We start from the raw sequence: 27,503 nt of genomic DNA, 5'->3' as shown, positions 1-27,503 counted from the left end.
AGACCTCGGAGACGTTACTAGGATGCGAGCCGGGCGGGTTGGGCCGGCTGGGTGGAAGTATTGTTTTGAAGTTAGGTCAGTGGTGGTTTCCCTTAACTTTTGGTTGGCCAGTTTGTTTAGTTTTACGTCTTTTATTAATTTATTTTCTTTCCCTTTATTCAGCCTAGTAGTTTGAAAGGGTTAGTAGCCTCTGGGGGGGGGGGGGGGGGGAGTGTAGGGAGACTGGAATACTTCACAAGTAAGGGTAGAGGTGCATCAAGTGAAAGATCCGATGTAATAGGGGACAACAAATTGAGGAAAATGGGTGACTTGGAGAAATTCATAGTTCTGTATAAAATTGAAGGTCTGAAGGAAGGGGAAGGAGGATTTAGAGCCCTTAATCCTTCAAAAGCCGTAGCAGCATTAGAGAACCAAATGGGTAGAGTACTCTAGGCCAAGATTTTGTATAATGGATTGCTGAAGATTTGTTGCAAAGATGTTGACCAATATAGCGATGCTAAAACAGTGGGAAAAATTGGTTGTGACAGTGAAGTGTATTACTCTGAAAGATAGGAAGGGAGTTGGGGGGTAGTGTATGGTATTTGGTCTGGCATGACTGAAAAGGAAATTTTGGACAATGTTAAAAGCGGTTGAGTGATTGAAGCTAAGCGATTAAGATCGAGAGAAGGAGGGTGATTGGTGATCCCAACCAGGGGTCACTGGTTGGCTTTGCGCAGCCGGCGGGAAGTACCGGCCTGGAGCTCAGATAGATGGGCACCGCCTCCAAACCTGTTTAGCACACCGAATATTCTTGGGGAACCCGGTGCTAAAATATTTGCAGACGACCTCATTCGGGCTCAGGGTTTCGTAAGTAGCAGAGCAGCTACCTTGCTGCGATCTACTGAAAGTCATCCCTAGAGACAAACTTTTGTTGGCCGATAGATCCTACCTACCTACACGCCTCACTCCTCACTCGATCGGTTGCTTTCTCCGGACTGCGACCGCCGTGACCCCGGCACAGGGACCTTCAGCCCTTACCTTGTCCTCTCCACCCACCCATGATCAGCCGTGACTGGCCAAGGCATCTGGCAGGCAGGAAGCTGGAGTTTGGGCCTGGAGGCTGGCTAATGAGGTAATGAGGCCCTCAAAGCTGCTTCAGTACTTTGAGTCCAAGCACCCAAACCCATTGAGTTTTTGGAGTGGAAAAAACATGAGCAAGCGAGACAGAAGCTAAGTGCTGAGAGCCACAAAAACTAAATTATGGAATAGATTGGACATAAGGAACCCCGTTTGAGTATCGCTGTATTCCAGCCGTGTTTAACACCCCCTCCCCACCTTCTGTCGGCCGGTCTGCAAGAATATTGTCAATATTAAACTGGTCCGCAGTGCAAAAAAGGTTGGTGACTCCTGAGTTAGGTTCTGTGGAAGAGTCTGTTGCCTCCCTGGTGCCAGGGTCCGTGATATCTCGGATCGAGTTCTCAGTATTCTCAAGAAGGAGGGTGAGCAGCCTGATGTTGTAGTCCATGTAGGGACCAATGACGTGGGTAGGAAGAATGAGGAGGTCCTGAAAGGTGAGTTTAGGGAGCTAGGTGCCAAGTTAAAGGACAGGACCTCCAGGATAGCAATCTCTGGATTGCTACCAGTGCCACGTGCAGGTGGGTTTAGAAAAACTAAAATAGTGCAGATCAACACATGGCTGAAGACATGGTGCAGGAGGGAGGGCTTCAGATTTATAGATAATTGGGCAGTTTTCCAGGGAAGGTGATACCTGTTCCAGCGGGACGGTTTACATCTGAACTGGAGGGGGACAAATATTCTTGCGGATAGGTTTGCTAAAGAGGCTCCAGTGGATTTAAACTAGATAGGAGAGGGAAACCAGACTGTAGGAACAGATGTATGGGAGAAGGAAGTAAAAGAAGACAGTAAAGTTCTTTGTACTGTTAGAGATAAACAGAGGAAGAGGTGGAGAATTTCTTGAATGCATTTATTTTAATGCTAGGAGCATTGAAAGAAAGGTGGACGAGCTTAGAGCATGGATTGATACCTGGAAATATGATGATGTAGCTATTAGTGGAACATGGATGCAGGAGGGGTGTGATTGGCAATTAAATATTCCTGGATTTCTTTGCTTCAGGTGTGACAGAATCGGAGGGACAAGAGGAGGTGTTGCGTTGCTTGTCAGAGAAAATATTACAGCAGTGCTGTGGCAGGATAGATTAGAGGGCTCATCTAGGGAGGCTATTTGAGTGGAATTGAGGAATGGAAAGGTGTAGTAACACTTATAGGGGTGTATTATAGACCACCTAATTGGGAGCGAGAATTGGAGGAGCAAATTTACAAGGAGCTAGCAAGTATTTGTAATAAGCTCAGTGTTGTGATTTTGGGGGATTTTAACTTTCCACACATAGACTGGGAAGCCCATACTGTGAAAGGGATGGATGGGTTGGAGTTTGTAAAATGTGTGCAGGATAGTTTTTTGCAGCAATACATAGAGGTACCAACTAGAGGAGTGGCAGTGTTGGATCTTCTGTTGGGGAATGAAATAGGTCAGGTGACAGAGGTATGTGTTGGGAAGCACTTAAGGTCCAGGGATCACAATGCCATTAATTTCAATATTATTATGGAGAAGGATAGGATTGGACCCAGGGTTGACATTTTTGATTGGAGAAAGGCTAACTTTGAGGAGATGCGAAAGGTTATAGAAGGAGTGGATTGGGACAGTTTGTTTTATGGGAAGGATGTAACAAAGAAATGGAGGTCATTTAAAGGTGAAATTTTGAGGGTACAGAATCTTTATGTTCCTGTTAGGTTGAAAGGGGAGGTTAAAAGTTTGAGAGAGCCATGGTTTTCAAGGGATGTTGGAAACTTGGTTAGGAAAAAGAGAGATATCTACGATAAGTAAAGGCAGCATGGAGTAAATGAGGTGCTCAAGGAATATAAAGAATGTAAGAAGAATCTTAAAGAAATTAGAAAAGCTAAAAGAAGATACGAGGTTGCTTTGGCAAGTAAGGTGAAAATAAATCCGAAGGGTTTCTACAGTTATATTAATAGCAAAAGGATAGTGAGGGATAAAATTGGTCCCTTAGAGAATCAGAGTGGACAGCTATGTGTGGAGCTGAAAGAGATGGGGGAGATTTTGAACAATTTCTTTTCTTCAGTATTCACTAAGGAGAAGGATATTGAATTGTGTAAGGTAAGGAAGTTATGGAAACTATGACAATTAAAGAGGAGGAAGTACTGGAGCTTTTAAGGTACATAAGAGTGGATAAATCTCTGCATCCTGACAGGATTTCCCTAGACCTTGAGAGAAATTAGTGTAGAAATAGCAGGGGCTCTTGACAGAAATATTTCAAATGTCATTAGAAACGGGGATGGTGCCGGAGGATTGGCATATTGCTCATGTGGTTCCATTGTTTAAAAAGGGTTCTAAGAGTAAACCTAGCAATTATAGGCCTGTCAGTTTGAAGTCAGTGATGGGTAAATTAATAGAAAGTATTCTTCGAGATGGTATATATAATTATCTGAATAGACAGGGTCTGATTAGGTACAGTCAACATGGATTTGTGCGCAGAAGGTCATGCTTGACAAATCTTATTGAATTTTTTGAAGCGGGTTACGAGGAAAGTTGACGAGGGTAAAGCAGTGAATGTTGTCTATATGGACTTCAGTAAGGCCTTTGACAAGTTTCCACACGAAGGTTAGTTAGGAAGGTTCAATCATTAGGTATTAAGATTGAAGTAGTAAAATGGATTCAACAGTGGCTGGATGGGAGATGCCAGAGAGTAGTGGTGGATAACTGTTTGTCAGGTTGGAGGCCGATGTCTAGTGGTGTGCCTCAGGGATCTGTACTGAGTTCAGTGTTGTTTGTCATATACATTAATGATCTGGATGATGGGGTGGTAAATTGGATTAGTAAATATGCAGATGATACTAAGGTGGGTGGCGTTGTGGATAATGAAGTAGGTTTTCAAAGCGCAGAGAGATTTAGGCCATTTAGGAGAGTGGGCTGAAAGATGGCAGATGGAGTTTAATGCTAATAAGTGTGAGGTGCTACATTTTGGTAGGAATAATCCAAATAGGACATACATGGTAAATGGTAGGGCATTGAAGAATGCAGTAGAATGGAGTGATCTAGGAATAATGGTACATAGCTCCCTGAAGGTGGAATCTCATGTGGATAGGGTAGTGAAGAAAGCTTTTGGTATGTTGGCCTTTATAAATCAGAGCATTGAGTATAGGAGTTGGGATGTAATGTTAAAATTGTACAAGGCATTGGTAACGCCGAATTTGGAGTATTGTGTGCAGTTCTGGTCACCAAATTATAGGAAAGATGTCAACAAAATAGAGTACAGAGAAGATTTACTAGAATGTTACCTGGGTTTCAGCACCTAAGTTACAGGGAAAAGTTGAACAAGTTGGGTCTTTATTCTTTGGAGCATAGAAAGTTGAGGGGGGACTTGATAGAGGTATTTAAAATTATGAGGGGGATAGATAGAGTTGACGTGGATAGTCTTTTTCCATTGAGAGTAAGGGAGATTCAAACAAGAGGACATGAGTTGAGAGTTAGGGGGCAAAAGTTTAGGGGTAACACAATGGGGAATTTCTTTAGAGAGGTAACTGTGTGGAATGAGCTTCCAGTAGAAGTGGTAGAGGCAGGTGCGGTATTGTCATTTAAAGTAAAATTGGACAGGTATATGGACAGGAAAGGAATGGAGGGTTATGGGCTGAGTGCGGGTCAGTGGGACTAGGTGAGAGTAAGTGTTCGGCATGGACTAGAAGGGCCGAGATGGCCTGTTCCCCTACTGTAATTGTTATATGGTTATAATATATTCGACCTCTCTTGCGCTGTTATAATTACCAGAGATTTGGACAAGTTGCTGGTTCGTGTTGAGGTAAAAGAAGATGTGTGAAATGTGGAGAGGATCATGATATTAAAGTGTGTAAGGCAGTGGCACCTAAATGCAGTAACTGTGGAGTGGACCATATAGTGGCATTCAAAGGATGTGAGTATTTTATCAAGGCAAAGCAGATTCAGGTTGTTAGTAACCAACAAAAAATATCATGCTGAGGCAGTAAAGGAAGTTGATAGAGAACAAAAGAGAAGTAAGGAAAAGATTGGAACGATGGGGAGTCAGCACATTCTGTGTTTTCCAACTATAGTTCCATCAGATATGTTGTTGAAGACTAAAGTCTTTTTTGGCATTTTGTTGTTGATGTACTGGTCGAAGCTAAAACTACAATCAAGAAGTTGGATATGATAAAAGTTGTTGTTGGAGCTGCAGAGAGATTCCTTACTATGAAACGGGTTTTACAGGAAAAATTACATGAGTATATGACAGACAAATAATCACTGGAACGGCTTCCCAGTTGTTAGGGTCAGAGAGAATGGAGGAGCTTTATGTGGATAAAGATGCCAATAATTAATATTTGTATGTTTTTAATATTACAATGGAATGCAACAAGTTTAATTGGAAATGGTCAAGAATTAAAAAGATTTGTTGGAATTTTTAAAGATAAGCCTGATTTGATCTGTATACAGGAGACATGGTTAAAGCCTCATTTAGATTTTGTGATCCCTGGATATGATAGCAACACACACAAAATGCTGGTGGAATGCAGCAGGCCAGGCAGCATCTATAGGAAGAAGTACAGTCGACGTTTCAGGTTGACGAAGGGTCTTGGCCCAAAACGTTGACTGTACTTCTTCCTGTAGGCAGCCTATAGATGCTGCCTGGTCTGCTGCGTTCCACCAGTATTTTGTGTGTGTTGCTTGAATTTCCAGCATTTGCAGATTTCCTCGTGCCTGGGTATGATAGCTAGAGAGCTGACAGAACGGGTAAATCTGGTGGAGGATGTGCAACTTTCGTAAAAACAGGACTTCAGTTTAGAAGACTTGATTTTAAATCTAACCTTGAAATTGTGGGTGTGGAGGTTTGGAGCTCTCATGGTCAAACAACTTTAATTAACTTTTATAATCCATGTAATATGATATCAGATTTTGATGAAATTATGAATAAGGTAAGATCTCCAGTAATTTGGGTTGGAGATTTCAATGCCCATAATCCTATATGGGGTAGTGAAAGTAAAGATAGTAATGGAGTGGTATTAGAGGAGTTTCTAGATAAATATAACATAGTACTTCTAAATGACAGAAGGTCTACAAGATTTAATATTGTAAAGAATACTTGTAGTCATTTAGACTTATCAATCACTTCCTCAAATTTAACCAGGGATGGAGAATGGGATGTTATGGACAGATACACACGAGGAAGTGATCACTTTCCTATAATATGTAGATTTAGTAGAAATTTGATTGTAGAAGTTGAGGAGAGGGCTGCTAGGGATAATTTTTCATTGGCCCGTTGGGACAGGATTTGGCAAGTAGTTGTTTGCAGACAATGGTGCAATCTGGAAAAGAGGAAATGTCAAATATATATTAAAGCAGGTACAAAAGGCTTTAAGGTCAGTTGAAAACTGGGCAAATAAATGGGGTTTCAGGATTTCTGCTTCTATATCCAAATATATGAGTTTTGACTTTAGAAGAAAGATTCCTGCTTGTGAATTGTGTCTATATGATTCTCCATTAGAAAAAGTCAAGGTATTCATGTTTTTAGGTGTCTGGTTTGATAAAGATTTACTTGGAGGGTTCATAATAGATAAAACAACTGGAAAGTGTGAGAAAGTTTTAAATGTTATGAGAAGTATTGCTGGATCTGACTGGGGAGCAGGGCGGGAAACTATGTACTTAATATATGTAGCTATAATTAGATCATTTATTGCTTATGGTTCTGCTGCTACAGCAGTGCTTGAAAAATTAGACACTGTGCAGTCTAAAGCACTTAGACTCAGTTGTGGAGCAGTTAGAGCAACATCAGTCCCTGTATTATGTGTGGAAATGGGAGAAGTGCCTCCATATTTAAGACAGGTTAAGTTAGGCCTGCGTATTGGGCAAAATGGCTTCAATCACAGCCGTCCATTAAAGTGTCTTTTGCAGGAGATGTCGGAGCGTCAAAGTAAAGTTAAAAGATATCCTTTTTTAGAGTTGGTTAATATCTGGGCTGTGAAATTGAAACTGATTGAGGAAGACATAGCTGACCAAATTTGCTTGCCACCCATTCCTTTTTGGCTTTTGCCAGAACCAGAAGTAGACCTATTCATCCTTTTTCAACTTCATGGAAGCAGAGTAATTTCAACAGCATCGACCATAAATGAATATTTAAATAATAAATGGGGATCTTATCTGAAGATTTTTACCGATGACTCAGTGGACCCAGAGAACAGTAAGGCAGGATTTGGGATGTACGTGTCTCAACAAGTTGAGATTGGTCACTGGGTTTCAGATGGTGTTTCTGGCTTTGCAACAGCATTATTAGCAATCCTCCAGTCCTTATAGTGGATAGAAGACTCTCGACCATGCAGGGTTATCATCTGTTTGGATTCTGCTGCTGCCTTAGAGGCTAAAAGGGAATAAATCAAAAGCTTGTCCTGACATAGTTATTGAGATTCTCTTAGTTTTGTTTAGAGTAGGGAAGATGGGTTGTGAAGTCAGATTTACATGGATACCTGGGCATGCTGGGGTGGAGGGAAATGAAATTGTGGATGGCATTGCTAAGTCTTCCTTACAGAGTGGGCAAGTAGGAATTAGAATACCCCTAGGCAGAGCAGAATTGAGAAGTAGGATTTTAAAAAAAAGGTATAGAGAAGAAGTGGCAGGAGATTTGGAAAAATGAATTAAAGGGAAGGCATTTCTTTTCTGGTCACCCACTAGTTAAAAAGGTCTCTAAATTATAGAGGTATGGTGAAATTAACAAGACTTGGGTTGGGGCATTGTGGGCTAAACTATTATTTAAAAATAATAGGAAAACATCCTACTGGATTATGTGATTGGTAGACCAGAGACAGTTCAGCAAGTTTTACTGAGTTGTAATCGATATAAAATTGAAAGAAGCATATTGTTCAAGAGGCTGTCTGACTTAAATGTATTTTGTTTTTCTATTAAATCTTTGGCGACCAAAAGAACCACCATCTGATTGAAGAGTTTATTATTCAGTTTCTATGTGCGATTAGTTTATATTCGAGAATTTGAGTTTCTTGAAATTCTATAATTAACTATACATCCTGCGGAGGGCAGTAATACGCCCAAGTGCATCTAAACTGCCGGAAATAGAAGAAGCTTTAATAGAGTGTGCACCAGAGTTCGGCCTTCTGTGGAAAGTTATCATGCAAGTAGTTTGTTGGGGATCCTTGGTAATTGGGCCATCTGCCCTCCAGGCCTCCCATCCATGGCTGGGAAGCACCCTTCTCTAATTATTAAAGCTTATTTTGCTGGCCTTTTTTGTGCCCGATGCGAATCTAATCGAAGGCAAGGAGTTTAATACTGGCCGACTACTGAGGCTTCCATACCCCAATTAGGCCAAGAGCCGGACTGAACTAGCAACTGCCTTTATTTCTGTACAGTAGTGGATTATATCTGTTTTCTTGCGTGAAAAGCAGTTCCCAGCCTTAACCTTAAAGGGAATTATATTTCACTTAAGATTTATGAAGAGAGTCTGAGCTATTCACGTGTGGCTGGGCTTCAGTAGAAAGATACATCAAAGGAAATTCAGCTGTATAATCTTTGCTTTCACTTGAAACAACTTCACATCCACGCCTTTATTAACATATTCAGGAATATGAGATGAAGCTTTATGTTTTTGCAGTTGTTAGCATTTTGTTTAAAAATACAACAGCGCATATGAGTACATAGTGATTGCAGGTGGAATTGGTATTGGTGTCATGATCGATGATAATTGATGGAACAACCAGCTTGATTGTAATATTGTAATAAGTGGGAATTTTCAGTAAGTGAATTTACTGCTGTTGTCTATGATAGAATAGTGACACAGGCAAATAACTTATAGCGATTTCATTAAAATCTTTCAGGTCGTAGGCCAGTATTTCATCCATTGGTGACTGAAAATTCTAGCCCCTTGTATTTTTTTTTACTGTACACATCAACCATAGAGACACTCCCTTAGAGTCAGGGAGTTTTGAATCTGTTTCTTTGGTGAGAAGCGTAAAATAAAAGGAATAGTACTCAGAGTTTTGTAAAAATGGATGATGATTTTCATAGTGCGGAACCAGGATGTGATTTTAAGATCAGGGACTGCTATACTAGAACAATTTTATTTATGTAATGATGCATATTCATCGTTTTATTACTGTGGGCAATTATTGATGTAGACCTGTCTAGAATGTAGATTTTACTCTGCTTTTGAAATCTGAATGTGTTGCTACTACATCCTGTGATTTATTTTTTGCTTTACAGCAAAAGGCAGACGATGCCGCTGGTAGAGGAGGATTTCGTGGTGGGTTTGGTTTTGGCGACCGTGGTCGGGGCCGGGGTGCACGTGGTGGTAAAACTGAAGATAAATAAGATTCACAATTGAGTAAATGAAATAGTTCTTGGCTTTTTTTTTGTGTGTATATGCACAAACTCTTGTGGCATTAGTTTTGAAATGTGTTCCTTAAATCTCCGCAGTGGGTACCAGTAACAACTTGGACGCTTGGTAAAAGATATGAATATCAAGACTCTGGAAGAAATTTACCTTTGCTCCCTTCCTATTAAAGTAAAGTCCTGATGATTTAATATTCTTACTTTGACATGATTTTATAATTCCTCATGTGAAACATTGTTCTGAGTTTAAAGCTTTTTTTTGTATAGGAGTCTGAAATCATTGACTTCTTCCTGGGTTCAGCCTTGAAGGATGAAGTTCTCAAGATCATGCCTGTGCAGAAGCAAACCTGTGCTGGCCAGCACACCAGGTTCATGGTAAGGGTTTTTGTTTCTAGATCACTACTATTGTACAAAGTGAATTATGTTACTTCTTTGAAAAGTAAATTTTAAATTTCCTTTTTGAAATTTTCAGGTTTTTGTTGCTATTGGAGACTATAATGGCCATATTGGATTGGATGTGAAATGTTCAAAAGAAGTAGCCACTGCCATTCGAGGGGCTATCATTCTGGCAAAACTGTCAATCATTCCTGTACAATATGGTTATTGGGGTAACAAAATTGGAAAACTACATACTGTACATTGCAAGGCAAGTTCACGTACTGATAAGCATTCTTCATTTAACGTAAGATTTCAGTTATATTTGTGGTTCTGTGAAGGCAGTGATATAGCAAATACCTGGCACAACATAAATAATTAATTCAGACAATTGTTTAGTATTTTGGCTGCATTGAATGTATGTATAGGGGTAAATCAAGGGGTATGTATGGATCCAAGTGGCTGTTCTACCATTAAGAGAGTTGCATATACTTTCTCCCTTTAAAACAGAGCAAAGGAATGATACTCTATTATGGAAAGATAATAATCGACCTGACATGTCTCATAATGTAATGTTAAGCAGCATTACCTGCATATTATTTTTATGCAGCCCTCTGTCCAAAGCCAATGTATCTTTTGTACGCTATATTACAGGCATATTACTCATCATTTTCATTGTAGTCTGAACAAAACTTTGCATATCTTGGTTTAATGCCCGTTCTTTGTGTAGAAAGGCCACCATTCTAGCTTTTTTTTTGATTCAGTCCCTGCCAATATTTTAATGTGAATGCATTTTAAAAGTCCATTTTTAAATGGTCTTTTCTGCCCTTTTCAGTTCCTTAGTGGTTGCCTTCTGCAGTCTGTCTGATGAAGGAACTTTTCTCTGAAATGTTAACCTTTTTTGCTCTTGCCGTGTATGCAGCCTGACAGGAGTATTTTGTGGTTTTATTTCTGGTGTGTCACTTTCTGGTTGTTCACTGCACTGGTCCTAAACATAAAAAGCGCTGACTTCTGATAAGGATTTTTAGTCTGTAGAAGTTGCATCTTTTCATACAGTATCCGTCTTGCTGTGGCCCTGGTGCAAATTGCATCAAATTGAGTCTAATTTGTGTGAACCCTGTTTTTGTAGTCCACTTTCTGCCTGTGCCAGGATGAATGTCAGTGTCACAATGTTTCTTAGCCATTTATTCATCTGCTTATGCCAAATACTAGTTACCATGTGGCAGTGGTAAACAAAATGCAGGCAAAATCTCAAGCCTGCTGTAAAATGTAGGTCCCTGCGTCCAAAGTAATAACTGCATCTTTCTAATCAAGTGTACTTTCTATATGGCTTGAAATATTTTATTTGCTGACACCAGAGCAGTTTATGGTCAAGTCCACTAGGGGAAAAAGTGATTCTAGATTGGGTGTTGTGTAATGAGTTAGATTTGATTAGGAAGCTTAAAGTAAAGGAACCTTTAGGAATCAGTGATTATAATATGATATAATTCACCCTGCAGTTTGAAAGAGAGAAGCTACAGTTAATGTTTCAATGGAATAAAGAGAATTGCGGAGGCATGAGAGCGGAGTTCGTCAAATTTGTTTGGAACTTGCCGTGTGATCATTCTTGCTGACAGGCTGATAGATGCAAATAAATAATTTATTTTCAGGACAAACAATATTCATTAGCTCAACTTCATCTTTCCTTGCTTGCCCAGTAAACTTGTTAAAATTTCAACTATGGTGGGTCTCCTAATGTCGCCTGATATTTGCCACCACCTTCACAGCAACATTTTCTAGGCAAATGAGACAAACTGGTTTCTCAGCTTGCTCAATGAAGAAGTAATCTAGTGTCCAAGTGTCTTGGAAATTTTGGCACTCAGTGTCTACCTTCCTGCATTTTGCATTCATTGCCATTGGAATTATTTTCTTTGATTTTATTTGGAAACATGAGTTATTCGACAAGTATCTTAGCACATGGAAATATCTGGATATTTAGCATGGATTTCTTGTTAAAACACAGTGACGCTGTTTTTGTTTACAAATTTGAACGATCCCATCTGAAAACCTGCGCGTGCATGGAGAGTATTTAATACATATTAATAAGGTAATCTGCCTTCCCGTCATTCATATATACCTGTGTTTAGTTTGGAACAAAACAGAACCTGGGGCCAGTGTAACAAGACGCTATGCATGTCCATCAGTGTGGTCGCGTGAAACACTCAAAATAAGGAAAAATCGCTCGTGTGCCAGATAAGCATAGCATCCCAATTTTTGCTCGCAGGCCAGTCAAAATACCTTTGCTGGCCGTAGGTTGCCTTCCCCTGGTCTACACTAGGGAAGACAAAAGCAGTATATGAGAAATTAGAGTGTCAGGGCACAGCAGTGTAGTTGCTGTTACTAAGGGAGAAGGTATTTGGAAAGCTTGCAAGGTCTGTAAGTGGGTAAGTTACCTGGACCATATGGACTACATCACAGGGTTCTTGAAAAGGTTTTGGAGTGATCTTTCAAAATGCACTAGATTCTGGAATGTTTCCAAAGGACTGAAAAGTTGTAAATGTCACTCCACTCTAAGAAGGGAGATAGGCAGGAGAAAGGAAATTAGAGGCCAGTTAGCCTGACTTCAGTGCTTGGGAAAATGTTGGAGTTCATTGTTAAGGATGAGATTTTGGGGTACTCAGAGACATATAACATGCCAAAGTCAGCATAGTTTCCTTGAGGGGAAATCTTGTCGGACAAATCTGTTGGAATTCTTTGAGGAAATTACAGGCAAGGTCGACAAAGGAGAGTTGGTGGTGTTGCTTGCTTAGATTTTCAGAAGGCCTTTGATATGGTGTTATAGGAAAGATATGAGCATGGATAGAAGAATGGCTGACTGGCAGGAGCCAAAGAGTTAAAACAACAGGACCTATTCTGGTTTGCTGCAAAAGATTAGTGTTCCACAGCGTTCAACATTGGGAGCACTTTACCTTGTATTTCAATGATTTAGTTGGAATTGATGGCTTTGTGGCCAAGCTTGCAGATGATACATAGATTGTTGAGGAAACAGGAAGCCTGCAGAAGGACTTAAACAGATTGGGAGTTTGGGCAAAGAAGTGGCAGTTGGAATATAGTGCAGGGGAGTGTATAGTCATGCACTTGGCAGAAGGAATAAAGGCATAAAATGGGGAGAGAATTCAAAAATCAGGTTCAGAAGGACTTGAGAGTTCTCATAGAGGATTCACTTGCAGTTTGAGTCAGTGGTAAGGAAGGCAAATGCAATGTTAACATCCACTTTCAGAGGACTAGAATATAAGAGCAGGGAGATGATGCTGAGGTTTTATAAGGCATTCATCAGACAGCACTTGGAGTACTGTGGGTAGTTTTGGGCTCCGTAGGTGTATTGGCATTGGAGAGGGTGCAGAAAGGGTTCACAAGAATGATTCTGTGAATGAAAGGGTTAATATATGAGGAATGTTTGGCTCAGGACCTGTACTTGCTTGAGTTTAGAAAGACTGGATATTGTTAAACCCTGGTGAATATTGAAAGGCCTAGATAGAGTGGATGTGGACAGCATGCTTCCTATTGTGGGTGAGTTTAGGACTAGTGGGCAGAGCATCAGAATAGAAGGATGCAGAAGAGGATTTCTATAGCCAGAGGGTTGTGAATCTGGAATGCTATGCCATGGACAGCTGTGGAGGCCAAGTCACTGAGTATATTTAAAGTAGTGATTGATAGGTTCTTGGTTGGTCAGTGTCAAAGGTTACGGGGATAAGCAGAGAATGGCTTTGAGAGGAATAGTAAATTGGCCATGATGGAATGGTGAAGTAGAATTGATGGGCTGAATGGCTTCATTCTGCTCCTCTGTCTTTGGTCTAATTGTAAAAAGGTACAGTGAATGGGACTTTTAGTTTTGTTGACAAAAGATAGTGTAATTATGAAAGCTTCTCAAATTGGCATACCATGTTTCCTTTTCCTCACTCTTGAGAGCCTTAATATATTTAATAAACAGGCAATTTAAAACAATTCAGCTAAGATTCCCAAATATAAAATTCCCAAATTCCAAATATCAGTGGCTCCCAAATCTTTTTGGGTTGCCGGCTCCTTGCTCCCAGAACATGTCCTCAGCACTTTCTTCTCCCTTTCTGGACATTCTACCATCACCAGATACTTGCTACAATACAAAGATCACCCAAAAACAAACCTTCATGAAGATTTGGTTAAATTATGTGACCTCAGCTTGCTGAGGGGATCGGGCCTACTGTCCTCGGAGTAACCTGATGCTGGTGCTGTAGGTACGTACATCGTAAGCGGTGTGCGAGGAAGCAAGGCAAGCGGACAGGGGTCTGTGCCAGGCAAAAAGCAAACCCTAGCCGGCTGGCTCTCCCATCCATTCTGCTCTCCAATGTCCATTCCCTGGACAATAACTTGGACTACATCCGACTCCAACAAAACACTCGGCGGGAGTATAAGGTCTGCTGTGCGTATGTTTTCACAGAGACATGGCTCACTGATGGAATCTTGGACGCCGCTGTTCAGCTGGATGGGCTCGCCTTGTTTCAAGCGGACAGGGGTGCAGCTCTTTCCGGTAAGACTCGCGGTGGTGGCTTGTGTGTTTATATCAATATGGAATGGTGCAAAACTCTGTGCTGCTAAGGGGGCGCTCTTTATGAACTGTATGGGGCTATTAGCGAACTGCAGAACACACACCTGATGAACTGTTTTTTCTCGCCGGAGATTTCAACCACGCAAACCTCAAGTCAGTGTTCCCCAAATTCCATCAGCATGTGGACTTTGCAACGAGGGGGCGAACGCATTGGACCTTGTTTACACAAACATTCCTGACGTATACTTGGCGGAGCCCCGCCCCCATCTCAGTTACTCAGACCACATCTCTGTTATGCTAATCACAGCAGACAGACTGCTTGTCAGATGCTCCGGACCAGTTTTGAAGCAGGTGAAAACCTGGCCAGCAGGAGCCAGCTCTGCTCTTCAGGACTGCTTTGAGCTCACTGACTGGCATATGTTCAGGGAGGCTGCAACCGGTGGCTACTCCACCAACTTAGAGGAGTACACGGCATCAGTGACTGGCTACATCAAGTGCAAAGATGACGTCACTGTGTCCAAGACCATTACTATACGTGCTAGCCAGAAACCATGGATGACAGCAGAGGTGCGTGCGCTGCTCATGACTCGTGACTCTGCCTTCAGGGCAGGTGACAAGGCAACCCTAACAACCATGAAGGCCAAACTGTCCCAGGCCATCAGAGGCAAAGCGTGCACACACCCAGCAAATCCACAGCCGCTTGCAGGACAGCGGCGACACGCGATGCATGTGGAAGGGCATTCAGAACATCATCAACTACAGGACCACATCACCTGACTGTGTGGGTGATGCCTCCCTCCCAGATGTGCTGAACAACTTCTGTGCTCATTTTGAGGCGGAAAATGACGTGGTGGTGAAGAAGTCCACCCCTCCTCCAAATGACCAGGTGCTATGTCTCACCGTGGCCAATGTGAAGAGAACCCTGTGCAGGGTCAACCCACAGAAGGATCTGGACCAGACAATATTCCTGGCAAAGTGCTTAGAGGATGTGCAGACCAGCTAACAGATGTTCTCACTGAAATCTTCAACATCTCCTGAGCAGCACCGTCGTTCCAACATGCTTCAAGGCCGCCACCATCGTCCCCGTGCCGAAGAAGTCTTCAGTGTCCTGCCTCAATGACTACCGTCCCGTTGACTCAATCCATCATAAAGTGCTTTGAGAGGCTCATTATGAGGCACATCAAGACCCTGCTGCCCCCCCCCCCACTGGCCCCCTCTGCAGTTCATGTACCATCCCAACCACTCAATAGACAACACCATTGTCATCACCTGGTCCTAACCAACCTGGACAAAAAAGATGCGTATGTTCAAATGCTGTTCATAGACTTCAGCATTCAACACAATCACTTCTCAGAAACTGATTGGAAAGCTGAGCCTACTGGGTCTGAACACATCCCTCTGCAACTGGATGACTTCCTGACTGGGAGACCTCAGACCTCAGTCAGTCCAGATCGGAAGCAGCATCTCCAACACCATCACAAGGAGCATGGGCCCCCTCACCGCCTGTGTGCTCAGTCCACTGTTGTTCACTCTGCTGACCCACGACTGTGCTGCAACACACAGTTTGAACCACATCAAGTTCGCCAATGACGTGACCGTGGTGGGTCTCATCAGCAAGACCGATGAGTCAGCAAACAGAGAGGAGATGCAGCGGCTAACAGACTGGTGCAGAGCCAACAACTTGTCTCTGAATCTGAACAAAACAAATGAGATGGCTGTTGACTTCAAGAGGGCACGGAGCCACCACTCTCCACTGAACATCGACGGCTCCTCGGTACAGATCGTTAAAAGCACCAAATTTCCTGGTGTTCACCTGGCGGAGAATCTCACCTGGTCCCTCAATGCCAGCTCCACAGCAAAGAAAGCCCAGCAGCATCTCTACTGCGAAAGCTGAGGAAAGACCATCTCCCACCCCACCATCCTCATCACATTCTACAGAGGTTGTATTGAGAGCATCCTGAGCAGCTGCATCACTGCCTGGTTTGGAAATTGCACCATCTCAGATTGCAAGACCCTGCAGTGGATAGTGAGGTCAGCTGAGAAGATCATCAGGGTCTCTCTTCCTGCCATTACAGACATTTATACTAAACGCTGCATCCGTAAAGACCCCCCACACCGCTCATACAAACTCTTCTCCCTCCTGTCATCTGGCAAAAGGCACAGAAGTATTCAGGCTCTTATGACCAGACTATGTAACAGTTTCTTCCCCCAAGCCATCAGACTCCTCAATACCCAAAGCCTGGACTGACACCAAATTACTGCCCTCTACTGTGCCAATTGTTTTGTTTATTATTTATTGTAATGCCTGCACTGTTTTGTGCACTTTATGCAGTCCCGGGTAGGTCTGTAGTCTAGGGTAGTTTTACGTAGTTCAGTGTCGTTTTTGTATTGTTTCATGTAGCACCATGGTACTGAAATGTCTCGTTTTTACTGTGTACTGTACCGGTTGTTATTGTTGAAATGACAATAAAAAGTGACTTGACTTGACAGTACGTAAATACTATAAAATATTTTTATTTATGATGCACTGAAAGAAAATTCAAAGTAGTGACAAATAATCAGATCAATTTGTTTTGCACCTCTGCTAGTTGAGGTCAACCATGGAAATCTTAGCTATCTATATTGGATAACCCAAGCCAAGGCAGTACGATATGGCAAGCAAGCTATTGAATCCAATGGAATGCAGAGATCCATACAGTTTGGCACCAGCAGTGATGTAGGAGTTGCCAACTGGCGTTGAACTCAACACAGGACTGCCTCAGGTTTTCTTTGGAATATATTCCCAAAACCTTCACCGTGAGTGGATATAATCGCAAGACAGCAGTGCTTTGAGATCAGTGTTTTCCTTCTGGATGATGAGCTACCAACCATGGCTGATGAGCTCTATCTGCCCAGAGCGACTGTTTTTAAGGCACTAGTAGCCTGCCTTTGCCCCTTCAGTAGGAACGGTTCCGCCAAGCTTAGTAGCTAAGCCTCATGTGAAGGCCGGGAACTGGACTTGGTTATCAGAGGCTATTTAAGACATGTCATTGGAAACAGTTAATAGTTTACCTCCCCCACTGCTATGACAGCCCTAAGGAGCCTCAAGTATTGTTCTGTACTACAGTAGTGAACAGCCAGAAAGCATGGGCCAGGCCTGGAAAAGGACAGATCTCTTCAGTCCGGATTTCTCGTGATATGCCAAATACTGAAGAGTTGCATTGCTTTTCAACTATAATGTGAATAAACTCTTATGCTTCCAGCCAGAGACAGGTATTGATTATAACCAATGTTTCGATGTCAAGCTCTGCCATCATCATCCCTGAATAAAAGTTTATTTGTCATATACGCCTTTTTAAACTGTAAAGTGCTTTGACCAAAGTCTTAAGAGAATGGTGGGTTAGCAGGAGATTGGGTGATTGCATGATCATTGTAATCAAAATAAAATACATTATAAGTCATTCACTTCTTAAATTAAGTCTGTAATCCTCTAGCTGTGCCCTTGCTACCAATTGCACACTCACCACCCCCTTTACTTTTATTGCCTTCTTGAAAGCTCCCACCTTCCCCAAGGATGTGTCCACACCTGTTTTGGGAACCACTGCTCCAGATCATTAATCAATCGAAACTGTTTCTGAAGAACACAAGGGACTGCAGATGCTGAATCTGTGGCAATAAGCTATCTGCTGGAAGAACTTAGTGGGTTGAGCAGCATCTATGGGGGTTGGGAAGGAATTTTTAATGTTTTGGGTTATAAACTTGACTCTGCTCATGTAGAAGTTTGACCTGAAATATTGACAATTCTTTTTGCCCACCAATGCTGCTGAGTTCTTCAGATTGTTTGATGAACCCTATTCTGATCTTGCATTTATTTGTAAGGTGAGTCAGGGCTCATATTTATGTTACGGATTCAAGCAACAATAAATATATGAGTTAGGCAGGGGTTTTTATAACAATTAACACATTTATTAAACACTGAAAACAAGCCCCCCAATAGTAAACAAATCACTAACATAACCGGAAATCAGCTGCTGTGCGGCAGCTTAAACAGTTCTTAAAGCGATGATGCAAAAACAGTTCTTCAAAGTAGTATTGCAAAAGTTCAAAATGCTCACAGTCCATTTAAGGGAGAGACTTTTTAAGACGATTTAAATTCTCTTTCATGCCGTGTTGCTTCAGTTCCCAAAATTGAACTTTTCCCACGAAGAATTTACGTAGATGGACAAATGAAACGGCTTAAAGGCACTGACCTTTCCTTTACAGAACTGTTCCCAATCCTTTCTGCTATTTCACAGGGATTAACACAAGAACAGTCAACGAATTCCTTCCAAATGAGGATCAAACAAAGTCAAACCTGTTTCACTGTTGAAATCAATTCTCCTCGATCCTTTAACTCCCGAACTCTGATCTTCACTTTCCACTGACTCTCAACTAGCAGTAATATAAAGAAACTGCTGGCAATGACCTTTTAAACTTTAGGCATTAAATAAAACTTCATCTTTCAACTAAACTGTGAAACTCTTCAGCATCACTGATGTCAAAGCCAAAGATGCTAGTACTGAGCAGGGTCAGTTGGAGCAATCTTGCTCAGTGCCGTTCAGTCAAATTACCCATTTTTGTTGTGATATTAAACTTAGTTTTACACAATGCTGCATAAATTTTCTGGAGCCCACTAACCTGAGCAAGCTTTTTGCACTATAAAAATGCTTTCTGTTTTTGTCATTGAGAATTGACTAAAATGTGAACTGTCAATTTTTCATTGAGTATCTTGTAAAATGAAGTGTTAGATTTTTTAAAAACAAAAACTTAGTGTTTCATTTATACGTTGAAAATAAAATGTTACTTGTTAAATGGATTCTATACAGGTGACAGGCTGATGTGATTCAATTTAGGTTCGCCTGATCCCTGCCCCATGTGGTGCTGGTTTACAGACAGACCCCGGGTTATGAACAAGATCGTTCCTAAGTCTGTCTTTAAGTTGAATTTGTAGGGAAGTCGGAACAGGTACGTACGCTTCTTATTTAGCGTCAGTTAGTTAAATGTTTGTCTTAGTATATAGTATATATTTTATCTTTCAATGCAGAGCTTTTCTTTTTCTTGTCATAAGTGGCCTTGTAGCAGCTGAGACCCTTAGTAACTGTACAGTAAACTTTGGTGAACCTCTCTGTATTAGGATCTTGCTCCTCTAACTTTACCATCCCTGCTTCAATGAGACAAAAGGCTTCAGCTAACTCTTTGGTCAAAAACTTTTTTGGTTCTGGAGTTTTTAGGTCCCACTCTTCTTCCTTTAAATGCTATCAGCACTTTATCCTTTTTTGTTGACCAACTGTAGACTAATGCTTTTCCAATGACTGATGGTGTTTTACCTCTTTCCAATTGGTTTATTATTTCCATTTTATTTTCAATCGAGATCTTTTTCCTTTTCTTTGATGCATCACCAGCACTTGCATCGGATTTACACTTTGGAGGCATGGTTACAAGGGTAAATAAGAGAAAAATTTAAGCCAAGTATGAAGTTACACACTCAGCACAGTGTTAACGGCAATGTGATTTGACTTAAAATGGCGGATGGCGTTCTCCTTCCTCAAGCCGACGAACTGCTGAAACCACACAATGTTTTCATGAGTGTCACAACGTAGTGCATGTGTTCATTATTATGAACCATTGTAAATTTTCAATAGAAAAGGCTTTATGGTAATCCATTTGTAAATACGAGTTGTCCATAAGTCGGACGTTCGTAACCCGGGGACTGCCTGTAGTCTCAGCTCCGGTACCGAAGAAACTACTCCAGATGGCTGGTAGTGATGCTTGCTGCACCTCAGCCAGAGGCTGCACAGCTACACTGGGCAACTTTGGTAAGTCAGAATCCTGATCCTGGCAAAAGCATTTCTGCTTATTTTTATGTGTAACTTTTGTGGAAAAAGTTGTGAATCACTTGGTGTTGGAGTTGTAATTGTTTGAAGGTAGAACAATATGAAATTATTTGTTTACTGACACCAATGTTAGTTAATGTTTGGAGACCATTATAAATTATGTGACTTTATAACAGTTGTGCTCAGTATAAAATATTTTTTGTGTGTCTCAGTTCTGCATAATTAACCTGCTGGTCTGTAATAATGAGAGAGGGAAATGGGGGAGATAACAGATGTGGGTGTTTTTTTTTAAGGTGAACACTGAATTTCAATTTTCATTTTTGAAACTAACTGAACTGGCATAATTTGTTTTGCTTATTTACAGTATTGTGTGGAACCAGCAGTAATGGATGTGGAACGGAGTCAAGGAATTATTGCAAATCAACGAAGTTTATTGACACTCAAGCAGAAACATGGAAAATTAAACAAGCGACTAACTTAATATGATGTTAACAGCACTACGCATCTATAGCTCCTAAACGGTTAAACTTAGGAACAATTCTCAACAGAGTCTTTTTAAAAAAAGATCATACAAATAAAATTTCAATAAAACAAGAGTAATGTCACATTGCAATTAAAAGATTGCCAAGGCCACACAAAGTAAATGCTATGGTTTTAGGGAAGTGTTGAAAAGAAGCTGTTAAATGATGGGTTTTTTCCCCGTCAGATTGTCACAATGAACAGTTTGTTAAATGTTAAAATACAACTCTCACAAAATGCTGGTGGAAAACAGCAGGCCAGGCAGCATCTATAAGGAGAAGCACTGTCGACCACTGATGTGATACTTAAAAATCATCACACTGAACCTGTCCCCGAGAAGCAGTTCCATTTAAGAAATGGCCTTATGTCTATAGATACATGCTAAGTGATAAATAGCATTCATACAAAAATACCAGAATGAAACATATTAGAATCTCTTTAGGAGTGATATTTTCATAGAAAATATCAACTCATTTATATATGAATATAAAAAATATGCTAATTATTTAAATTCCAAAGTCATGACCAACTTTATTCCACAATGGATATGTAGTATTACAAACCACTTCCTGTAGTTGCACCATCATTAACCAACACTGGGACCCAGCTTTAACATGCGTACCTTGAAATCCATTGAACATGAAACTCATTCAGCTGCTGTATTTGCTTTTTCAGCCAAGTTCTCCTTGACATGGGGAAAGAATCTGGATGGTCTCCAGTTCACAGATCCAGGATTAGGCCCTATCTTTATTCAGGAAGAGGCATTTCATCACTCTTGTGTCTCATTCACAGGCAGATCTCTGTAAAACTGTTCAATGCTTGGATCCAAGCCTTTCGATTTTTTTGCTTGTAGTTGTCTGATCTGGTCTTTTGTTATGGCGCTCTTTGGAAATCACAGTCTGAAGAGAATTTCTAAAGGAATCCTCTGTGCTGTAGTAGGTTGTGCTGGTCTGCATGGCCACTGCTGCACTGCCTATTCTTGTCTGGACCACCGGGATTTCATTCATGGACTCTGCAGAATCTGAATGATACTCAGCTGGAGGTCCTGCAGCCCGCACGGAGTGGACAGTGCCCATTGATAAAGGAGACAGATAATCCAACGCTGGAAAGGCTTGGAGAGAAAGCACTGAACTCTGAAAAGCAGTAGCAAGAGCTGGTGGTGGTTGAGAAGGTGGAACTGGTCCTTCAGTGGTGCTGATTGCAGCCTCGTGTTTAATTCTACCTGCAGACATTTTAAGTCTTCGTTTTTTTTTTCTTCAACTGTGAAATCTTCTTTTTCCTGGCTTGATTACGATTAGAAGGAACTGTTGGCAAAATTTCATCCTCTATCCTGAAACCATCCTGATGATACTCTGATATTGACCACATTTGTTGAGGTGCTTTCAAAGTGAACGTGAGGATTACCGTTTTGATGAGATGCCACGTTTTCTGTATTCTGATTAGATTTCAATCGTAAAGCTTTTATATCATTATCATTTTGCGGTGAGACTTTCAACACTTGCCATTCACGGGCAGAAAAGTGCTTCAGGGGTGCTTAGTCGTTTCCACATGAGGTAGAAGTGGAAGAACAGAAGCTGACACAGAAGTATCAGTGCAGTCAGGCTTAGTCCAGTAGTGACCACAGTGAGAAGAAGAATAGTAGCTATGTTTGTATGAATGGAAAAATATGGCTGAAATACAAGCCAGGTATTTGCATCATTTACCGATCCAAATTTTAGGTTGCTTCGAAGCAGTTTTGGATTTATAAAGAATCTAACAAACACAGTGCATGAAATGGTGATGATTATCACACTATCAAGGAGAGCAGAGATAACACAGCCCAGGAAGTACTGGTAATTTCTGCTTCGTACACGATTTTTGAGCCACTTACAATGTTGATCAAAATTAAATACACACTTGTTGCATTTTTACCCACGTCAACTTCACAAAGCAGGCAGTAATGATTCCGGGTAAAAGTTTTGTGTTTTGCAGTTGAATGCCGGAGGTGATTTTATCCCTTAGCCTAAATGCCATCATCAACTGGGTTGATGGTGGCTGCAATCACGTGAAAACCTAAGTGCCAAGCAAAAGCAACTCCAAACCAGCAGGTACCCAATTCAATGGAAGAACAGGGATAAGTATACCAACTACAACGATAGGAAGAACAAGTAGGCTATCCAAATAATAACTGATAGGGATGTGGTGGCCAGCTCCAACCATTGACCTTTGGGCGCCTTTGAGTATGACGATTTACCTCTGGTCCAGTTTTACTATCCTTACAGAAGCAATTCATCTTTTAACAGTGTCCAGAGTCTTGCTGGAGTACAGTCTCAGAATGTCAGTTCAGAAAGTTTCAAGAAATTCATGGGGGAATTGAGAGACTTTTAGTTTCGAAGTGTAGTGAAGTGACGATCTTGAAGACAGATTCAAAATACAGCGAAGAAGTGAGTCTCGCAGAGATACGCCAAAATGGCCACTGTACCTTTCCGAAGGCGATTCAGCAAACACACAGTACCTCTCGAATGCTGATCTCACAAAGCTGCCACCGTACCTTTACAGTGGAAGCGAGTTCACAATGTGGTCTGTTTTTAAAGAGTCTACAAAGAATCCAGAAAAAGTGAGAATTCTACTATGTAACTGACATGAGAAGTCCCTTTTGTAGGACTGGTCACCACTCACCCAAGACTTTACAGGGGGCAGCAAAGTGGCTGCCAAAAATTCACTTTTGGATTACGAAATGTCAGTCACCTCTGAAATGCACAGCATTATCAACTACCCACTCCCTTTTGGGCTCGATCGAAGCTTGCCCTCTTCACTCTCACTAATGACTCTCCACCAAAGTGGGTCTCTCCCAAAGTGTGTCTCTGGAGCAATCTACGCGACTACTTTTATACTGTTGGGGTACGTCATCGTGTGACACTACAAGAAACAAAGTCACAGATTTCCAGTACATCGCATATTGTTCCAAGAATTGATACTGAGCTACATAACACACAGATTCCCAGTCTGTCATGTACCATCCCAGGTGTTGAAACTGGGGTTCATAACACCAGCTAAAGCAACCTTTGATGCCATCTCTAAGACTTACAGCTATCTAATCCCAGATCTTTGGAAAGAGACTGTATTTACCAAGGCTCCTTACCAGGTAACCAAAGTCATCTATAAAGACACTAGAGAGGTTCTGCTATGTGTATAGAGTCATAAGTCTGTTTTAGTATTATTGACTTAAACTGAATTTAGTGGAACATGATTATAAAAGTAAAATGATTTGCAAATTTTTAAAAATTCAGACTCTTAACCTTTCAATGCCAGTACTAAATTGAACCGTGCAGAATAAAATACATCTTTAAATTAACTTCTAGGTAACACACTTTAGTTTGTATTTAGTGGTGGTATCTGTTTCGTTGGTCAGCATTGCCAGCTTTCAAATATGTTTTTCCTTTTTAGGAGTTCACTGATCACCTGGCCAAAACTCACACCCGTGTGTCTGTTCAGAGGTCCCAGTCTGCTGTTGCTCCAGCAACATAAGCATTTATGAAAGAATGAAATAAAATAAAATCATTTTCTCATGATCTTGTGTTAGTGTGTTCTGTTATGATAAATAGATTATGAATAAAGTCATGTGGGAAGTTATAAATTATTTGTCAAATTATTTTTATATGGCATGGGTGTATAGGTAATATCAAATGTAGTTGCATTTTATATCAAATTTGATATAAAATACCCTTTGGCCCTGTTGGGTATAGATCAGGAGTTATGAAATGAGTCTCTGTCCTCCCTGTGGAATGCATGGGTTTTCTCTGGTTTCCTCCCACAGCCCAAAGACGTGCCTTTGGACAGGGTAATTGGTCTGTGTAAATTGTCCCATGATTGGGTTAGGGTTATTTGGGTTTCTCGGGGGTCATTGGGATGCTGTGGCTCCAAGGGCCTACTTTACACTGTATCAATAAAATAAAAAATACTAATTATGGATTAAAAATGATAACCAATCTTTAGGAAATAAGACTTGTACACAATTTAACTTCCAACTGATACTTTGTGGCTTGTGAAATCAATTGGGTGTGGGATGTTCTCTGTCCTATTGAAAACACATGGCAAATAACAACAGATGACTGTTTCCAATCACAAAAAAATCTGCAGATGTTGGAAAGCCAAGTAGGCGATTGGTGAAACTGGGAGAAAGGGAAGAGTGAAGTTGATTGGTGAAGGAGATTAAAGGGCTGGAGAAGGGGGAAATCCATTGATAAATAGAAGGCCTTGGAAGAAAGGGAAGTGGGGGGGGGGGGAGAGAACCAGAGGCAGATGATGAGATGAGAGAGGGGAATGGTGGTGGGGGGTGCAATCACCAGAAGCTTGAGAAATTGATGCTGATGTCTAGATGGAATGTGTTGCTCCTCCAACCTGAGTGTGGCCTCATCATAGCAATAGAGGAAGCCATGGGCTAACAGTCCATGTTCCTCCACTTACTTCAATGGCCTTCTGAACTCCATCAGATTCCTCCTCCGGCCTCCTTTCACCAATTGACTTCCTAGCTCTTCATCCCTCCCCTTTTGGTTTCACCAATCACCTACTACCTTGTACTACTTGACCCTCTCCTTACTCTCACTTGTCATCTTTCTCCCCTGTCCTAATGAAGGGTCTCAGCCCAAAATGCCTTTTCCATAGATGTTATCTGGCCTGCTGAGTTCCTTCAGCATTATGTATGTGTTGCTAAGATGTATGTTTCCACTACTAGCACATTGTTAAAGCTGTTTGTTAGCCAAGGCATAGTTAAATTTGTTATCCAAGTACGGATATGTCACTGTATACTAGCTTGAGTTTTATTTTCTAGCAGGTATTCACAGTAGAACAGATACAATGGAATCAATGTGAAACTACACATAAATGCTCTTAAGTTACTTAACCTAGTTGTATATTCATGGAGCCTCCTGCAACACTAACAAAAGGGTGTATTTTGGGTGTTTGTCCTTTGAAGGGGTTCTGCCAGATGTGATGTACTACCATTGTAAGTATGTATTTATGTAAATTTATTTGAGTACATTTGAAATATTTAGGTGATTGTAACAATTCAAACTAGTTAATTGAAGTGTAAAACATTGAGGCAGGGGTTTTCTTGGATTCTTCTGATGTTTTGCTCTTCTTGAGGTTTCAGATTCAGTTTATTGCCATTTAGAAACCACAAATGCAATGCAGTTAAAAAATGAGGCAACATTCCTCCAGAATGATATCACAAAAACATATGACAAAACAGACTACACCAGAAATCCACATAACGTTTGGCAATCCCCAATCCAGAGTCCAGAGAGGCTGCTGCATATTAATATCACGCTACCGTCTTAGCGTGCTCCCTGGAAAGGAGCTCCAAATCCACCAGACAAACAAGACCAAAAACTAAAGCTACAAGACCTGCACAAAACCACATAGTTACAACAGTGCAAACAATAGCATAATTGATAAAAAAAAAAACAGACCATGGGCACAGTAAAAATAGTCCAAAGATGTTAAAGGACTATAAGTTCAAAAGAAATCACCACACAGTTTCCACAAGTCTCGAGGGTCCCGACAGACTCGCCATTCCACGCTGGCGGCAGAAGGGACTTCCAAGGCGCTGCCCAACTCAGCCTCGCAGACGCAGCAGACACCGAAAGCGACCTGACCGCAGCGGTTTCCGAGTCCATCGAACCTCTGACCATCCCCTCTGGCACAGCTTCTCCAAACACCATCCTCTGCCGAGTGTATTAAGACGGCCCCGCCAACAGCCATCGGCAATGCGACCCTGAGGACTGGGGGCCTGTTCTTCCCAGCAGAGTCCCGGACCTCACAGCAGCAGCAACGAAGAAGGTCTTCCTAGAGATTTCCTAATGTTCCTCCGTGCTCCCACGTCCGTTTTCAATCGATTATGATTACGCACGGCACCCCACTTCACAAATAACAGATAATCAGCTCCAGACTGGCCACTGCAAGCTGCATCACACCACTATCTTGGAAATGGAAGGTTTGCTGCATGATATAAAGACTTTCATTTCCCAGTTACAGCTTCTTTGTGGCTCAGTTGTAGTCAGTCACAACAACCTGTCTGCAGAATAATTATGAACATACTATATATATATAGTGGATACTTTGTGACAAGAAGTTTAACATACTGTAAAGTGCAGTGGCATAGGGGTCTATTCATTCTTGTATTATGTTTCTTTACTACTTTTTGGGCAGCACTATTACAGCTCAACGTTCAACCCTGGCATCCTCTGTAAGGAGTTTGTATGTCTACCGTGTGGAATGCATGGGTTTATCCCAGGCGCTCCAGTTTCCTCCCACAGTCCAAAGACGTACTGGGTAGGTTAATTGGCCATTGTGAATAGTCCTGTAAATGGGCTAGGGTTAATCGGGTGGCATGGCTTTAAGGACCTGCTAAATAAACTATTTCCAGTCCTCAAGTCTGTTCTCCCTTTCCTGAGTAGTCTAACTATTGGCTACCCCTCAGACCCTGCCTTTGTTTGCTCCAGAAAATGCCTATTATCTACATTGCTCCACGGTTTTTGTGCTCTGAATTTTCATGTGATTATATTCACTTTAGTTGAATGGCAGTTATTAAATTTGCAAATTAATAAACCAAGGAATTATTATTTTATGGACTGTATTTTGTAATAGATCAATGACTAGGTGACCTGAATCAGCATCCTTACGATCCATACAAGTTCCTTGGTTTATGTATGTTCATCTTTATTGTGCAAAGTAGAATTCAATGTATTCTATTAATCTGCAAACCTGCTGAAGCTCCATTTGATTATTTATTGACATA

The 27,503-nt window shown here is 41.3% G+C and overlaps 2 protein-coding genes across 6 annotated transcripts; one reads left to right on the top strand and one right to left on the bottom strand.

Moving 5' to 3' along the window:
- The first annotated feature begins 6 nt into the window (after positions 1–6).
- LOC132399314 (small ribosomal subunit protein uS5-like) lies at positions 7–20,707 on the top strand. Of its 5 annotated transcripts, none has more exons than XM_059979561.1 (8): positions 7–75; positions 9,287–9,374; positions 9,500–9,587; positions 9,683–9,790; positions 9,888–10,061; positions 14,247–14,336; positions 19,226–19,337; positions 20,571–20,707. In XM_059979561.1, the coding sequence occupies exons 3-7, from the start codon at positions 9,537–9,539 to the stop codon at positions 19,280–19,282; spliced, it is 480 nt and encodes a 159-aa protein (XP_059835544.1). In that variant the 5' UTR covers positions 7–75; positions 9,287–9,374; positions 9,500–9,536; the 3' UTR covers positions 19,283–19,337; positions 20,571–20,707. The 5 variants fall into 5 exon arrangements, with proteins under 5 accessions (XP_059835544.1, XP_059835541.1, XP_059835542.1 ...); XM_059979558.1 differs by having other exon boundaries at positions 9,287–9,407; XM_059979560.1 differs by having other exon boundaries at positions 24–75; positions 9,287–9,326.
- Positions 20,708–22,230: 1,523 nt separating this feature from the next.
- LOC132398990 (palmitoyltransferase ZDHHC11-like) lies at positions 22,231–22,632 on the bottom strand (the record flags this gene model as incomplete). The annotated part of the gene is made up of 1 exon (XM_059978828.1): positions 22,231–22,632. A coding segment is annotated over one exon (402 nt), but the record flags the coding sequence as incomplete, so codon positions are not given.
- Positions 22,633–27,503: the final 4,871 nt, after the last annotated feature.

This window comes from Hypanus sabinus, chromosome 9 (genome assembly GCF_030144855.1).
Source record: "Hypanus sabinus isolate sHypSab1 chromosome 9, sHypSab1.hap1, whole genome shotgun sequence".
Lineage (NCBI taxonomy): Eukaryota > Metazoa > Chordata > Chondrichthyes > Myliobatiformes > Dasyatidae > Hypanus > Hypanus sabinus.
This window is presented reverse-complemented; position numbering and strand designations above follow the sequence as displayed.